The sequence below is a fragment of the Eschrichtius robustus genome, chromosome 17, assembly GCF_028021215.1.
Source record: "Eschrichtius robustus isolate mEscRob2 chromosome 17, mEscRob2.pri, whole genome shotgun sequence".
NCBI classification, from domain to species: Eukaryota; Metazoa; Chordata; class Mammalia; order Artiodactyla; family Eschrichtiidae; genus Eschrichtius; species Eschrichtius robustus.
Window position 1 is genome coordinate 52263145 of NC_090840.1, and position 17005 is coordinate 52280149.

At 37.2% G+C, this 17005-nt stretch overlaps 1 protein-coding gene across 4 annotated transcripts in view; it reads right to left on the reverse strand.

Annotated features, from left to right (window-relative positions):
- UBR5 (ubiquitin protein ligase E3 component n-recognin 5) overlaps nt 1–17005 on the reverse strand; it is a 142156-nt gene that overhangs the window by 97737 nt on the left and 27414 nt on the right. For all 4 annotated transcript variants that reach the window (XM_068525316.1, XM_068525315.1, XM_068525314.1 and 1 more), the window contains exons 2-5: nt 4999–5043; nt 4542–4623; nt 3994–4070; nt 3136–3255 (exon numbers count right to left, since the gene is read on the reverse strand). In XM_068525316.1, coding sequence (XP_068381417.1) covers nt 3136–3255; nt 3994–4070; nt 4542–4623; nt 4999–5043 — 324 coding nt within the window. The remainder of the gene's footprint in view (nt 1–3135; nt 3256–3993; nt 4071–4541; nt 4624–4998; nt 5044–17005) is intronic.

The window sequence follows — 17005 nt, forward strand, 5'->3', positions numbered from 1 at the left end:
AAAATCCCTGAACCACCTTCTCATTTTTGCTGTGAACCTGAAAACTGCTCTTAAAAAATAAAGACTTTTAAAAAAATGCATCACCTGGGTTTAATCATGAGGAAATAATAGACAAATTCAAACATTCCACAAAATAACCAGTCAGTTTTCAAACTCATCAGGGTCTAGAAAGATAAAGATTGAGAAACTGTCCCAGATTGGAGGAAACTACAGAAGCATGACAATAAATGCAACATGGGATCCTGGATTGAATCCTGGAGCAAAGAAATGGTACACATGGGACAGGTGGTGAAATCTTTATAAACTCTGTAGATTAAGCACTGATCAGTGTTAATTTCCTGGTTTTGATAACTGGACTATGGTTATGTAAAATGTTAAGATTTGGGGAAGTTGGGTGACATTTTGCAACTTCTTAAAGTCAGATTATTTCAAAATGAAATGTTAAATTTAAAAATAAATAAAGAATACAGGATTAGGAACAAATGCCACTACATAAATGTATAAACTAAATAAGGGATCAGCAAACTTTTCCTGTAAAGAGCAGAAGAGTAAATCACTTATTTATTAGGCTTTGTAGGCTAATCAGTCTTAGTCATGACAACTCATTTTCTACCACCTTAGCACAAAAGCAACCACAGACAGTAAATAAAACATCAAGCATGGCCCTATCTCAGTAAAAATAGGAGGTGCCAGATTTAGCCTGTAGGCTGTAATTTGACAACCCCTCAACTAAAAAAAGAACTAAATTTTAATCTCTAAACAGGTAAAGTTTCACACAGTATGATACATAAGTTATTCTTTCTTAAATAAACATAAACAAACTTTTTGCAGATTTATCAAATAAGATGAAAATTCCATTTGTTATTACATATTATTTTCAGAATTCTTTATCATACACTGTTGTTATGTTATGTGCGTGCATAGAACCATTAAAAGGAGATACCTAACATTTTAATAAAAACCAGAGCTATGATTCCAATGAACAGTTCTAGCACAGAATGAGCTAAAGGATGCACTCAACTAAATGACCTCCCTCTGACCTCAAGTTAAATTTAGTTCGGCATAAAAACAAAAAAGAAAATAAGTACCTTGGGATCTCAATTTTTAAATGTAACTTTACCTAGAAGTTCAGAGTCAAAATAAAATGTTTAAAAACCATCTTCTCCTTAATTACATTTTCAAACAATTTAATTTGCTTCTAGTTATATTTCTCTGATCAGCCTTTGAACACATACGCTGACTTGACTGATCTGGCATTTGTCTAACCATTAAATGAGTAATTTCAGAATATTTGGCTATTCAAAAATCAAGGTATAAAATGAATAAAATCATCTGGCTTGGAATCTGTATATGATTCCTTTAGTTCACAGCATATCAACTTTAGATAAAATGGAAGAAGAGTTGAGTATCTAGTTTAAAAAGTAAAAATTTTACAAATAATTTTAAAAGTAAAAATAAGGTGCAAAGTTCCAGTTATAAAATAAATAAGTCATGGAGATATAATGTACAGCATGGTGACTATAGTTAGTAACACTGTACTGCATATTTGAAAGTTGATAAGAGAGTAGATCTTAAAAGTCCTCATCACAAGAATAAAAATTTGTAACTATATATGGTGATGGATGTTAACTAAATTTACTGTGGGGATCATTTCACAATACATTTGACCCTTGAACGACACAGACTGAACTGTGTGGATCCACTTACACGTGAATTTTTTTCAATAAATATATTGGAAAAATTTTTGGAGATTTGCAGTGATTTGAAAAAAGCTCACAGACGAATCATGTAGCCTGGAAATATCAAAAAAAAAATTAAGAGAAAGTTAGGTAGGTCATGAATGCATAAAATATTTGTAGATACTAGCCTATGCTTACATAGGCATAAGGTGAGTGATGTTTAATATAAAATTAATAATGTGTTAGTTTTCTTACTGTTTTACCCCTTTGCTTTCATAGAATTACATTACCATACATAATGCTTCTCTCTCTCTTAACTGGAGAAACTGCATATCAGCCTATCATCCCAGGTAAGCGTGTTTTTTTTTAATGTAACAATGTTTCTAATACTATATGATGACTATGACTGTAATACTATATGCCATAAAATCTTTATACCAATTCATTCATTAGTGTATAGGTTAGGCTACCATGAGGTAATCATACTGCTGCTGCTTTGCTACCAATTCATGAATCACTATACCTGTAAATAAATACGAATTTTTCACATTATCTCTTTCTTTTTGATGTCTAGTGTTAGTAATACATATAACATCTAGAGTTTTGCATCAGATAGGACAATACTGTCATAGGTAATGACAGACAATTCATCTTATAAACAGATGATGTAAACTTACGGTATCAGTAAATACAGTACTGTTAATATATTTTCTCTTCAGGATTTTCTTAATAACATTTTGTTTTCTCTAGCTTACTTTATTATAAGAATACAGTACATAATACATATAACATACAAAATATGTATTAATCAACTGTTTACGTTAATGGTAAGGCTTCCAGTCAACAGGAGGCTATTAGTAGTTAAGTTTTGAGGGAGTCAAAAGTTACAAGTGGATTTTTGACTGTGCAGGGGGTCAGTGCCCCTAACCCCCAGATTGTTCAAGGGTCACCCGTATACACAAATACTGAATCGTTACGTTGTACACTTGAAACTAATATAATGTTATGTGTCAAGTATACCACAATAATGTTTTTAAAGTAAAAACTTCATTAAAGGCTGTAAAGTTCAGTTACATAATCGTTTCAAGCCTCACTAAATTAATTCAGAAAGAACTACCGTATTTGGACACTAGAAAGAAAGAAATGTTAGATTTTTTTTTTTAACCCAAGAATTAGTCACAAATAAGACCAAAGATAGTATCACTGAAAATTTTTAAATAACATAAATGACACGATAAATGCATGCAGCCATTATACATTTTTAGAAGGACAAAAACCTCGGTTAACTGTGATCAGCCTACGTGGGGTGTTTTGTATCATGGTGGCTCACCATGCGCAACAGGAGCCCCTGCTCAGGGCTCAGGAGTTCGCTCACTCCATCGCTGGGGAACATGAAATGAGCACTCACAGAGCAACAGCCCAGACCAGCGGATGCCATCTTCTGACCACAACTTACCCCAGGGTGTTGCCTGCCAGCCTGCCCAGAGTCTCGGAACCTGAGAGAAACCACGGGGAGTCGCTTGTCCTACCAGGCCTCGATGTCCTCCCTGCCCCCGAATTGCTATTCAACTTTGACCTGGGAAAAAACCAAAAGGTAGAAAAATCACAGAACAGTCCCAACATCCCTAGGAACAAGCCTGGAATTCCAGGCCTCACCACTCTGGGACCTGTTGTGGTAAAATATCAGCCTAACAATTCTCTGACTACTGTTACTGAAATGGATACTTCAGATCAAAGAGCAAACCTAGCAATTTCTAGTCTCATAACAATCCAGTTCCTGTTTGAAATTGTTTTCACGGTTTAACTGCAAATGAATTGTGCCTTAGATTTTTTAAAGTAATCATATTTTCCTTAGAAGCAGTCAACTGAAAGTCATCGTACGTTATCTAGCAACCTTTTTTATATGACGTCACTTATACAGGCCAAAATTCTAAAGACTCTGTCATTTTCAAATTGAGCTACTTGATTTGGGAATATTAAAAGGGAAAAAACATGATCCGAAAAGTCAGTTCACTCAAAGAGCAGATCTGTCTTGGGCCCTACCACATACACATCATTCTTCTGGTAACCTATTTCTGTTAAGTGATCATTGACTCCTCTGCTACTTTTAATGCAAATATTTTAGCTATAAATCACTGCTTGCATAAAAATTAAAATCAAACCACAAAGTAACCATTTCACTCTATTTTAAGCATCTCCTTTTCTACAATGCTTTTTTTTTTTAATTTGAGGGTTCCCAAAATCAAAACACAGGTGTAACATAATACCTTTAAGAGCTAAATATTTATTAAATGGAAAGGACATAATGTCTTACCCATCATTATTGTCAGGTTTACCCAATTCCAATCGGTCTGGCTGTACTGAAAAACCGATCCTGCAAACTCTACCATCCTAGAAGCAAAGAAAATAGAAGAAACTTCCAAAGTAAAAATGTGTATTAAAACTTGAATTTATTCAACGAACAAATTATGTACCTATCACTGTCAATTCAGAAGGCAACAAATAAGCTCCCTTCTAGGAGGCACTCACACCTGAGCTGGGGAAGTATGGTCTGTATACATTATCATAAAACCAGTAAAAATAATTTAAAATATCTCCATCTAACAGAATTCAGAGTAAGGAAATGACTAGATACCAGGAACTTCTCCATTCTCTTACTAACTAGTTTCAACCTCTAGTAAATCATTTGAGCCTTCTCCGGGCCAGAGGATTTATACAATAAGGAAATGGAACTGGGTGGTCTCTGGAAGAACTACTGCAAGAAACTGCTGTTTTCCACGGTTGAAAAGGGAGACACATGATGATGCACAGCTGTATTTTAACATCCATTTTCATTTCTCTACCGCAGAGTAAACGGTTTACCTCAAGAAGAAAGGCAGCATGATTTGGGCCCACCACACACTGTTTAATGGTAGCCTGTTCCAACACATTCAAAGGGGGATGGCTGGGAAATAAAGAAAAGTATGCAAACAAAATTATTTTTTAAATGGCAAATGCATCCTAGGGTTTTTTAGAAAATCCAATTAACAAAAGAAAAAAATTGCTAGTAGAGCTTGTTTTAAAAAACTAGTATTTACATATTTTAAAGCAATAATTGAAAAAAATTATTATATCTACATAGTCATTATAGCTCTTTGGTATGGCAGAGTTTTTAAAAATCAGTATGAACACAAACTGTAATTCAAATGAATGCAACCCATAAAAATTTGATAGTTAGATTAAAATTTTCTTCATAGCTGCTGCCTAAATATGAGTACTTTTTCCTAATTAAAACAAAATCATTCTTTTCAGGAAATGTAAAATATCTTAAATCTCTTACCTGTTTAAATTATATTTGTTCAGTTTCTCTGAAACTTCCCGTAACCTTTAAAAACAAAACAAAACATGAATAAACCACATGTACAAAGCCTCTGTAAATAAAACAGTTCTGATTTGGTAATCTCTAACAGTAGCATACAAAAATTTTACTAAGCAAGAATTTTTTTTTATTATCTTTGATTTCTGTCCCAAAAAAGATCACAAGTCAACCGTGCAGTTGCCTTCCCTCACCACCTCATTTGCAACTTCAGTCATCATCATCTTAGTATTTTACAGATGAGGAAACTGAAGCTTCTAGAGTTTATTTAAAAAACCGGCAGTAGAACTGGTACTCGAACCAACGCCCAATGGAAAGCCAGTTTTTAAACACTGTACTACATATGCCAAGAGACTCTTGAATGTACATGTACATGATGAAATGAAAATATTTGGGAAGCACATATCTATTAAGAATTTAATATAAAGAGGCAGAAACAATGCAAAAGCCAAACTGACTTAAGGTGAGAATAGTCTCAAAAGTTCTTGAAGGACCTTGTGACACAACTGTATAAATTAAAACCTTAGTGCCCATATCTATAAAATAAAGATAACACCTCACATTTTTAAGAGTATTGAATATGCTTAGAAAAATCTCAAAGGGCTGTCTAACAGAAAGATATTAACTCATGTTATCTATTATGATTTTGCTGTTTCTCTCAAAGAAACAGTCTTGAATTAGTATAAAATATTGTAATACTCATTTAAATTGGGCACTTTTGTCAACCTAAGGAAGCCATTTTATAATACAAAGATGTATTCAAATGTAGAGATTTTAAGAGTTCAATTCTATTAAATTGAACAAATGCCAAAACAAATGCCTTTGAAAACTTTTCCAGAAATTATTCTCTTAAAAATAAACTGAGCATTTTAGGAACAACAGGGAAAAAACTTAGAACAGTAAATCAACAGGGAATTCCCTAAGTTTTGCTTTCTAGAGAGTGACAAAAATACATGAAATCAAATTTCAATCATTCGTCCTAACAGATGAAAGTGGTATACATACTCAAAATTACTCATGCCTTAAAGCCAGTTTAGGATTTAAAAGCTACCACCAATCATATAACATATGGCCAACTAATCTAATTACTTTGATAAAGAGATTCTAATAGGAGCCAGTTGTACTTCAATTTTACTTTATCCACTAAAGTTCTAACCTCTGTTCAATGATGAGGAGTATCTTTCAAACACTAAAATACGTACAAGCAAATGTCCAACGCTAAATCGTATTTCTAAGCAAAAATAACTTTCAAATGATGCCATACTTAATTTGTCTACCAAGAAGTAAATACTCACTAGTGATTTTATTCTCACTCCCAAAGAATAACACCAGATCACGTGTGACTCGGCCCTCAATAAAATACATTTTCATTTTTCTAGCCTTTCATTAACAAAAATGTGTCTTCTTCAGTCCTGTAAAGTCAAGCTTTTTGACCAAATCCCAGTTTGCTCATTTATAAGGCACATACCTGTGTTTCAAGGCAAGATAAAACGCCATAAGAATAACGCACTGTGGAACTCACGAGCTCTGAGAGAAGGCTGACTAGAAAATGGGGAGAAGAAAATAGACTAGGAGGCTCCAAACTGAGAGGCTCCATTCTGGGCAATAACAACAGCCCTGAGAAGACCCGGAGCAGAGGCAGGAGTTCTCATTCTCCTCAGCCCACACTGACTATGAGTAATTCATAAAACTCTTCACCAGACTACAGACTAGAGCCAGACTGTGAGAAAAGACTAAGAAAGGTTCGATTTCCCAAAAGCCATAGTAGTGACACTTCCGAAAGATACTTGTTCACCAGCATACAACTAAACCCATTCATTTCCATTCCTTTTTTCTTAGCCCAACACTGTCTCTAGCGTTTTCACAAAGAAAAGGGGTGGGGGTGGGGGTGGGGATAAAACTTGTCAAAGCCTTTTCAAAGCTGTACAATAACTGAGATTAAGAATTAAATGATGCTTTCATGGCTCCAAATACCATTCCAGGCAAATAATATCTATAAAACTAAAGTAAGGTTTGAGGATATCAAGATGCTAGAAAATAACAAGTCAAGAACTCAAAAGCAAACTTCAGGTGAGGAAGGGGACAGAGGAAATGTTTACTGACATCAAATTTTCTAATATTAAAAATCATGGTGGACTCCATCTGAAATGTACACCCATTTGAACTGGAAATAATACCCACTGGATAGCAAGAAATCTGGGGTTTACTCCCAGCTCATCTACTACCAACTGGGTTCATTTAAGCCCACTAGGTTTCCGGTCTCATCTACGTGAAGAAAGACTAATAGTCCTCTCTGGTTCTTTTCAGTCTTGAAATTGTTATGAATGTATGAAAAGCAAATATATCAATGGAAGATATTTATGTAATGTTTATATGAAATAGCACTTACTGTCATATTCAATTTCATCGTACCCATCTGAAACTTTCATACACAGATTAATTTTACATGGACACTTAGAGTATTTCCCCAAATATCAAATTTGTTTAACTTCTTAAATTCAATCCGCAAAATTTACAGAAAACGTATCATTTTTCCAAATCTCAAGATAGTTATCATGACTAAATTGGCCCCATACACATTAGTTTACATGGATCCCAGATAACAGTAACAAAGAAACCTTCAAGCAAAGGGAAAAAAAAAAACGGTACTAACTATAAAATAAGGAGTGCTTTGTTCCCCTTTACATTATAGAGTCTTCAGAAGACATGTAAATCCCAGAACCGCAGGCCACTGATCATATTCATTTAAATTTACTGAGTTACTAAATGTCTCTACAGAAGTATTAGGCACTCATCTAATTTAAAGGATCTTCCTCCAAAAGCTTACAATGCTTCAAGTTATTAACTATATTTCCTCTCACAGCGATATTAACAAAAGTTTTCCCTGTTTTTAAAGTAAAATATAAACCACCCTACAGCTCACCAAATTCCATTTCAGAATAAATCTTTACATATGATTGAGAAGGAAAACAATTTTAAGAACACAGCATAACATTACAAAATAACCTAACTCAGCATTTAATCTCATTTCAGAGACAGGCAGGAAAGCCTTTGTGAGGTGGCTATAACACACAATGGATAGGTAAGCAGTAAGCTTCTGACAATCCTTAGTACTCCTACACCAAAGATTTATTCTATATTCTGATTCAGTAACCTATTTTAGTCCTTCAAATTTATAGACATTTTACAGATCGAGAGGCTGGAATTTTTTCTGAGCACCAAGGTAAGGTAACAGCAAACTGACGTTAATAGAGAAATCAGTATAACAGTACTTGCTAGAGGGTAACGTATTTCATAGCTGCCCTTGAAATTCCCTACAATTTCAGTCTCATTTCCCCCAAATTTGACATTATAATTTCACAGATTAGTCATCTTTTGATGACCCTCAATTGACAGTAGCACTTAACGCAGGTTCTTCAGTTTTACAATTCCCTGCCCTAATCCTAAATCCCCTGCCATCTGTTCAGACACATACACCCCTAAAATGAAACCTGTTAAGATTCCTAGCTAAATTTCTAAAAGTAAAAAGTTTAGGTATATCTGGATTCCTAAAAGGCTCCAATTCTCCAGGACATAAAGATATTCCTGACAGCCCACCTTCTACAAGATGATCCTTTTGCTATCCCTGGAACTGTAAGATCAGGCATACCCACCCACGTTTCATGTGTATCAGTACTCACTTTAAGGCAGAAAGTGGCATAATCTGCCCCCAGTACATTTCCTCCAGGAACATTATTATTATTTCAGGCCCAGCTCAAATGCTACCTCCTCCATGTACTTTTCTGGTAGCTCTGATTTTCTTCCTACATAAATCTACAGCCTCTCCCTCACAAAGGACCTTTACTGTCTACTTGACATTCTACGGTCATTTGTGTTTCAATCTGAGCTAGCTTCAGACTTTAAGCAAAGAAGAGATAAAACTTACCAAGTATTTCCCCACTCTTCCACTTCTTTAGATAACAGTTCCAACAGTGAAAAATGTACAATAACACTTGTTACATTTCAGAGGCAGAAAAGATTCCTGACCTTAAACTCAACAAAACTACTCCTTAGGTTTTCCACCTCAAATTGAAGTTTAGAACAAGCAAGAAAAGTGTGAATATACAGATTTCTTTTAGGATAGTCGCCCATATAAATCTTATAAGCAAACTAGTTAACACAGCGAAAACATTTAATAACTCACCACTCACCAATAATCATATTAGCAAACTACCTTTAAAGTGACCTCACTCTACTCTCTAGATAACCATCCATGGAATAAAACTGTTACAGATCCATTTTGGAGTACAGGGCTTAATAATCCAAAGAAACAACAGCCAGTCAGTGAAAGGTTACCTACAACACTAAATCACAGACTCCTGCAGAAAATGTCTTAAAGATCACCTCTTGTCATCCATGTCAGAGAAGGCAGGTATTGCCAAAATGCAAATGTACCCAGATTACCTTCTTGCAGAAGAAGAAATACTGTAGGACTATTTCTGGCATTTCTCCAAAAGCAAACTATCTAAAGTTTAAAACTTAAAACGGAAGAAGCAATCAAAGGGCACTTTTTTTTCCCCCTCCTGGAGCAAAGACTATGTTATTAGATAGATGGCAGAGAGAGGCGCCAAAACCACCTCCAACCACAGAACATGGTCTTCCCACTATATCGTCATGCACTTTCCTGAGCATAGGGAGTCCGTCCACAACACTGTTCTTTTATACAAACTACTGCACCACACTATATATATTGCCCCCTCTGAAATCATTCCTAGCATGCCAACTATCCACATCATCAACAATAACAATAAATTCAAGCTATCACATGATGGTCCTGCCTGGCAGCCACTGTAATGTGAGAAAAGGATGTACTTTGGGCAAAGTTGCAGAGGGCATTTTGAGATGGTCATTTACTTGTGCCAGGCACATTCCCACCCCCACCAGCAAACTGAAAGCCTGGAGCTAGCTTATTCAATCCACTACAGTGGGCATCCCAACCCCAAATCCCTTTTCACACAGTCCTGGAGCAAGCCACCTAAGGTATGCTCAAAGTGGAGGCCCTTGAGGGCGTCTTGGGTGTAAAATGGAAGAAGTCAACTGAGTCTCCTCCTCATGCTGCACCGTGGATTTGTTTATGTGTGGACGAGATAAAGGCTTTCAGCCCACCTACCCACTCTGTGTTATGACTTAAAATATTAGCAGCTACCTTGACCCATGGGTCTGAGGATGGCTGGGAAGAGCCTGGAGGGATTAGGGTTGCCTTGCCCCAAACAAGAAGCACCAGCAGATTAGGGGTGATTCCCTTCATCTGTGTGATTATGAAAGACTCTCACTGTAGGTCTGAAATTTAACTTCAAGACATTCAATTTTCAGATACAGTTTTAAAAATCCATTTTGTACTGCTTCTATGTGAATTTAACCCTGATCATGGGTTCCCAACTTCAGGATTTCTCAGGAATCGGGGATGAGGGGAGGGTGGCTAATGAGAGAAGCAATATAGTTATTTAGACAACATACACAGAGAAGAAAAAAATCACTACACCAAAACTCAACAAGTGATGGTTTCTAAAAGGTTGGTTAGAATGGAGAATCTGAAACCCTATTAATGAACTCTTAATACTGTTAATACTAAAACCCACTGGTCTGTCTTGCACTCTGAATAAATTTACCCATGCATGATTCTCTTTAGATGTAAAATGGTACAGCAATGTAGCATAACATAGCATAAAGCATATGAAAAATTTAATCCTGCCTTCCTGATAGTATTAGTACCCATGAGGAACTAAATGTTTGTCATTTCAATAGGGGAGGGGGAGGCAGTAGAGGCAAGGATCAGAAAGAACCTCTTTAAGATTTATATGCAAAAGCTATAGTCAATTATAGTCAAGGGGTGAGGGGGGAGCCTTAAGGAGAAGTCACAAACTGCCAGCCTACAGATGTACACATGATACTGAATCACATGGCATTTTAAATTTTTAAAAGATTGTTAAAGATTCTTGGCCAACATGTAAAACTGGAAAATTTCAGACAGATTTTCAGATTTCTAGCTTCTCTTGAAAAACGAGATCTAGCAACCAAGCTTATATTGCCTAGTGGTGACTAGAGGTGCCCTTACCTGCCCAGCACCTGTAGGCATTTGAGTTTGAGACCGCTGATACAGAAGATTATTCCTCCCACCCTCTAAAAGAGGATATTTCCTTGGTGAAGAGTAATCTGTTCAGTTTTATAATGCAAATCTCAGCTTGTAAATTGATCCCTAATGAATCTTTGCTTAGACGTTAAGTCTTAACCACATTTTATTTCTTTAAATTTGACTTGACAATTTCTCACTTTTTTGCCCACCCAAGAAAAAATGGTGCCAGGTAGCAAACATCTGACTTTACTTTTAAAAGACCCCAAGTCACACAATGATGGCTTTTGTAGAGGAAAAAACCCATCAGTCAGCTTCCCGAATAACCAGTTATAGGTAGGACTTATACATACTTTGTGCTACGGAGAGAACAAATACCAGTTTATAAAACGTGTTCTTTTTACCCTAAATAAATAATACAGGACATTCAGCTTCAAGATACATTCAAGACCAAAAAAAAAGAAGTTTCTAAATAAATACTGTAAACTGAGAAAATGATACAAATTTTAAATGGGAAATTCTTTTAATTCTTCTCCTAAAATGGTTTTCAGTTGAAACTGCTCAAAGATTTCTATAAAACTAAGATGAGAAAATTCATGTTATAGAAACACTCTGCAACTATCATAGAAAAAAAAGACATTATATACTCACAAATAATTTCTTCCCTTAACACAGAAAATATTCTGGTTAGAAATTCCTATATAGTGCCATAAATAACATCTTTCATAATAAAATGAAAAAGAGACCAAAATCCCAAACTACTGTGCCATTTGAAAGATAAACACATCTCTGAGAAACTAAGTGCTGAACATAAGAAAATGAGTCATTTTCCTTTAAAGCAAAACCAACTGTGTTATTTTCAGTTCCATTCAAAACAGGAAAAGGAAAATACACATGCCAAATGGACAAGAAATTCGGTAGGAAAAGATAAAAGATATGGCCTTTATACATTAATTCTTCTTGATAATTTCCTAAGTATTTCTGTCTCATCTAATTTCAATTGCTTAACAGTAAGACTATACATACGTACAAGACTCAAACTTGGTTAACTTGTGTGCTAACAGGGTGAGAAGACTTCCTTTAGTGCTCCTGTCCAAAAAGTGTAGCATCCAGCCAAAATTTCAAGAGAAAAGTCTTGGTTTTTCTTCACCCTTAGGCCGTAGCCACATTCTGAATATCTGCAACATCATTCATTAAAATATCTGCCAAACGCAGATAATGTATTCACAAATTGTTACAAACCCAATTTTAACTCTACATACAAATCAGAGGTCTCATGAGATAACTGACACACTTTGTAATATAAATACTACCATTTGGCAAGGTATTCAGTCCTTGAGATAGAACTCTAAACTGAAAATACCTGTGATGAAATCTGATTTTTCCATAAAACAAGACAATTAGGAGGTTAGGTTCCTGACCAAGGATCTTGATGCCATTAGATTCAGGAAAGCTTCTTTAAATGACAGATACTGGGATGGCTTCTTGTTGCCCTTTTAACATCGAAGCTGAAAGGGCAGTTTTACTGCCTCTGAAATGGTCATTTTACATTCCTGAGCTGCCATTCCATCCGCCCTGGGAGCCGCCCTGTAGTCCTGTGAGGGGCAGCACGGTGGAGTGGGAAAAGAATGGGCTGTGGTGTCAGACTAACAAACCTGGGTTCAATTCCATCCCTTCCATTAATTGGCTCTGTAACCTTGGGCAAGCTTACTTTAACCTCCCAGAGTTTGGAAGGTATCTTGGTCTGTTAAATGGAGATAAAACCACTTGTCTGGTAGGGCTGCTATAAGGATTAAAGGTAATTTTGTAATGTACCTTGGAAGGAGCCAAGCACTTAAACACTCAATAAATGGCAGCCATTAGCATTATTACTGAACTATATTTTTCATCTTTGGATAGCTTGCTCTATATACTGCTGCTTCAAATCTGCCAAGTTCTAGCTTGAACCGGTTGCCAAACTAAATAGGGCCCAATTTGAATCTGGAGATCTTGTAGGAACCCGAGGAACCAGAGAATGACAGCTAAGTCTGGGAATTCTTGGAACCAGAAATCCGCAGACTCACTCTAACTCTGTGTATTTTGCGCATGGGTTGTTATTTCACAAGAGTGAGAGATTCCTTCTCTTCTTGCCCCTACTACCTCCAATCTCATCTCCTCACTCTTCCTGGGCACTCTATACCCCAAATATCACTATACTCTCCCAAGTCCTTCACTAGTTTATACTCACAAAGTACTATTTGCGGGGGTGGGGGGAGGACACGCCTCGCAGCTTGCTGGATCTTAGTTCCCCAAACAAGGGACTGAACCCAGGCCACAGCAGCAAAAGCACCGAATCCCAAGCACTAGACCAGCAGGGAGCTCTTTATTTTATTTTTTTTGTACACATCTACTCCTTCAGCCTAGAATAAACTATACCCCGCTGCCTTCTACACGTCTACAGCTACTAGCCCCTGGAGGGCAGGCTGAGAGAACCTGTTGGAAAGGTTAACTCACCTTTCACTCCAGGCTAAACTAGGCATTTCTCTGAGTCCCCTGGGTCATACTTCCTTCCACAGTACTTATGCTGTAACTACTTGTTTGATGAAATATTTGTCTCTTTCACGGCTTGACAAACTCTATGAAGGCAAGAACCGGGTTTTACTAATTTCTAAATCCCCAGCACCTGCCAGCTGATGGATGGGTGGCTGAACAAATGAATGGGCATTCATGTCCCCGCTCTAAGTCCTACACTGCTTCAAAATGGTGGATCTGCAGCTTTTTTATTCTTTTCATAGTCATTCTTAAAGATTTTTAGCTGTTCTGCTATGAAACCAATATTATGAGACAAGGTTTTTTAAAACACACCAAAGGAATATTGTCCTACAAAATTAAACCCACGGAGGTTCTACCCCAAATCAAATGGTCCTACAATACTAAGAAGAATTCTTTAACTTTTTTTAACTTTCTTTGAGAATCATCCCCAGAAAGAGTTTACCAGACAGACAAGGAAATCACTCGGTACTTTACAGCTGGGGATACTCTCCCAGTCCCTCCACTTAGAGGACAGTCTTGTTCCTCCCTCCACCCCTCCCTCCTCCATGGCTTAATCTGGGTTGGTGTTAAGGAAATGTACTGAAGGGGCCAAAAGGAAGCTGGAAGCAAAGGGAAGAGAGAAAGCGAGCTCATCAGGAAGCAAAAGTACAGATAAAAGTCTGTGTGCAACTCGCCTGTATAAGTGCCTGAAACTGATAACATGAGTCTAACTGGCTAAGCACCTTAAAATGCAAACTAGAGAAAGTCTAATTACTGGACATCTATTGGCAAGTAATGCAACAAAATATTCCAACATTTAATGCTGTGCCAAAATAGGAAGAATTGGACATAAATACCCATATTAATTTTTTATTTGTTTGGGTTTTTTTTTTTTTTCGGTTGTTTAGCCAATCATCAGCATTGTAGCCACGAAAAGGCAAAGTTAGTGCCAACCACGTTCTACCTAGATACCCAAAAGAACCCTAGGTTTTTTTTGAGTCTCAGCTCCCCCATTAAAAAAGGAGCGTGGGAGCTTCCCTGGTGGCGCAGTGGTTGAGAGTCTGCCTGCCAGTGCAGGGGACACGGGTTCGAGCCCTGGTCTGGGAAGATCCCACATGCCGCGGAGCAACTAGGCCCGTGAGCCACAATTACTTACTGAGCCTGCGCGTCTGGAGCCTGTGCTCCGCAGCAACAGAGGCCGCGATACTGAGAGGCCCGCGCACCGCGATGAAGAGTGGCCCCCACTTGCCGCAACTGGAGAAAGCCCTCGCACAGAAACGAAGACCCAACACAGCCATAAATAAATAAATAAATAAATAAATAAAAAGACTTTCTCTCTGAAAAAAAAAAAGGAGCGTGACCTTGAATAGGTCATTTAACATCTCCTGCTCTCATGTTTCCACCTCTGCCAATAATGGTGCTTACCATATCCGCTTCACAGAGTTGTTTTAAGAATTGGATAATATGTCACATGCAAAAGTAATGTGTCCCATCTGAAATAACAGTGTCTAAACCTGGCTAATCATCCACTGTCTAAGGAATATTTTAAAAGACATATTACCAGACCCCACCCAAACCTCCTAAATCAGAAATCTCCAAATACAAGACTCAGTAATTTATATTCTGGCTAAATAAATTATGGCACATTCATAAAACGTCTCTGGAAGGAATAACATTTAGTCACCTATGAGGATAGGAAGTAGGCAGCTAGGAAGCAGAGCAGGGAGGGAAGCTTTTCACTGAGTGCCAATGTACACTTTTTGAATTTAAATCACATATTATCAACTCAAAAATTTCAAAAAAAATTTCTAAGCAACCCAAAGCGATGCTGCTGATCAACTAAGTTTGGAAATCACTACTCTAAAATACCACGAATACATGTAAGGACTGCTTAAAACAGTCACAAGATTAACAGTCCACTTAGGGAGATATTAATAACACTACTATTTCAAGTTTTGGAAATGTTGCTTAGGATAGCCCCCCTCTTAGAAATTCACAATCCACACACCTCTATGAGATTCTGATAAGTCCTAAAATAAAGAAACATGTTTACGCTTAATCCTGTGTTTTTCAAACTGAAGTGAACACTGTTTGGGACACACTAAACATGGAACACAAACAGGCCATTCTTTCTAGTAAGGTCTTGGGGAACCAGAGGACACTGATCTGAAATCTAAGCTCCCGGAAGGAGTAGTCCCAAACCGTGGAGGGGGCCTAGCACAGAGAAGGCCTCTCCCTCCAAAAGGTGGAGCTCAGTAGTGACAAACCACCTTTCCTCTTTTTTCTTTATCTAAACAACACTGATTTCCCTATTTTCTTACTGGGATTAAAAAGATAAACAGGGATTAAAAAGATAAATGGCGTAAACAAACAATCTTACTCTGCCTAAAATTGTATTGTTAACATGTTATCTATAGCAGACAATTTTTTTAATCCAAGTAACATGGCAACAGCACTTTCATTCCTTTAAGTAGAAAAATTAAAGATCTTTAACTATGATTCAAAATCATCTACTTTTAGGAGACAGCAATAGATTTCAATATTTCCCTTCTACAGTATAGGCAGGCCTTCCCGGGCATCTTTATTCCCACAAAGCCAGACTAACCAAGTGGGCTCTACAATCAAATTGTCCAACAACCTTGCTTCTTAGCGGGAGCATGATCATCAGTGTACCCAGAGGGGGCTGGAAAGCTGTATCAAATTAATGGCTTCTTTGAAATCTGCACCTACTGGGGTTCTTAACACTGGGTCTCTAATTCAGAGAGCCAAATCGAAGTCATCAAAAAAAGGCCAAACCCACAAACCACCACAGTCAAATTTAAGGGCTTACAAGATCCCTTCTGTTTTTATCACTATGGCGCACAAAAAAACACAAATGTCTCCCCTCTGGCAACACAGCAACCATAGCAAAGGGTTGGCTTCCCCCACCACCAGTAAATGGGATCCACCAGTAAGTGTTTCCAATTCTTCACCTTACAATAAATACTCAACCCAACAGAAGTAGATTCAACAGGCAGTCTCTGATTTACAGATTGACGTTACTAATAGAGAGGGCTCTCATCCCATCTCAAGCCCCACTCTGTATCTGCCAACCACTTAAACAAAAAACAAACACACACACACAAAACGCGGTGCTTTTAGATAGCGTGTGGAGAATGATGTTAGAGAGCTAAGCCTGGGAATGAATATAAAGGACATTAGCCCATCTATCTGCCAATCCCTAATTATCATCCCCAGGCTGCTAGTATTTTCCCCTGGTTTGGGGTTGTTTTGGGGGGTTTTTTTTTAACCTGAAAATCACTTCCCAGTCATAGATACAATATTCTCAATATTTCAGCATCAGGCACTAAC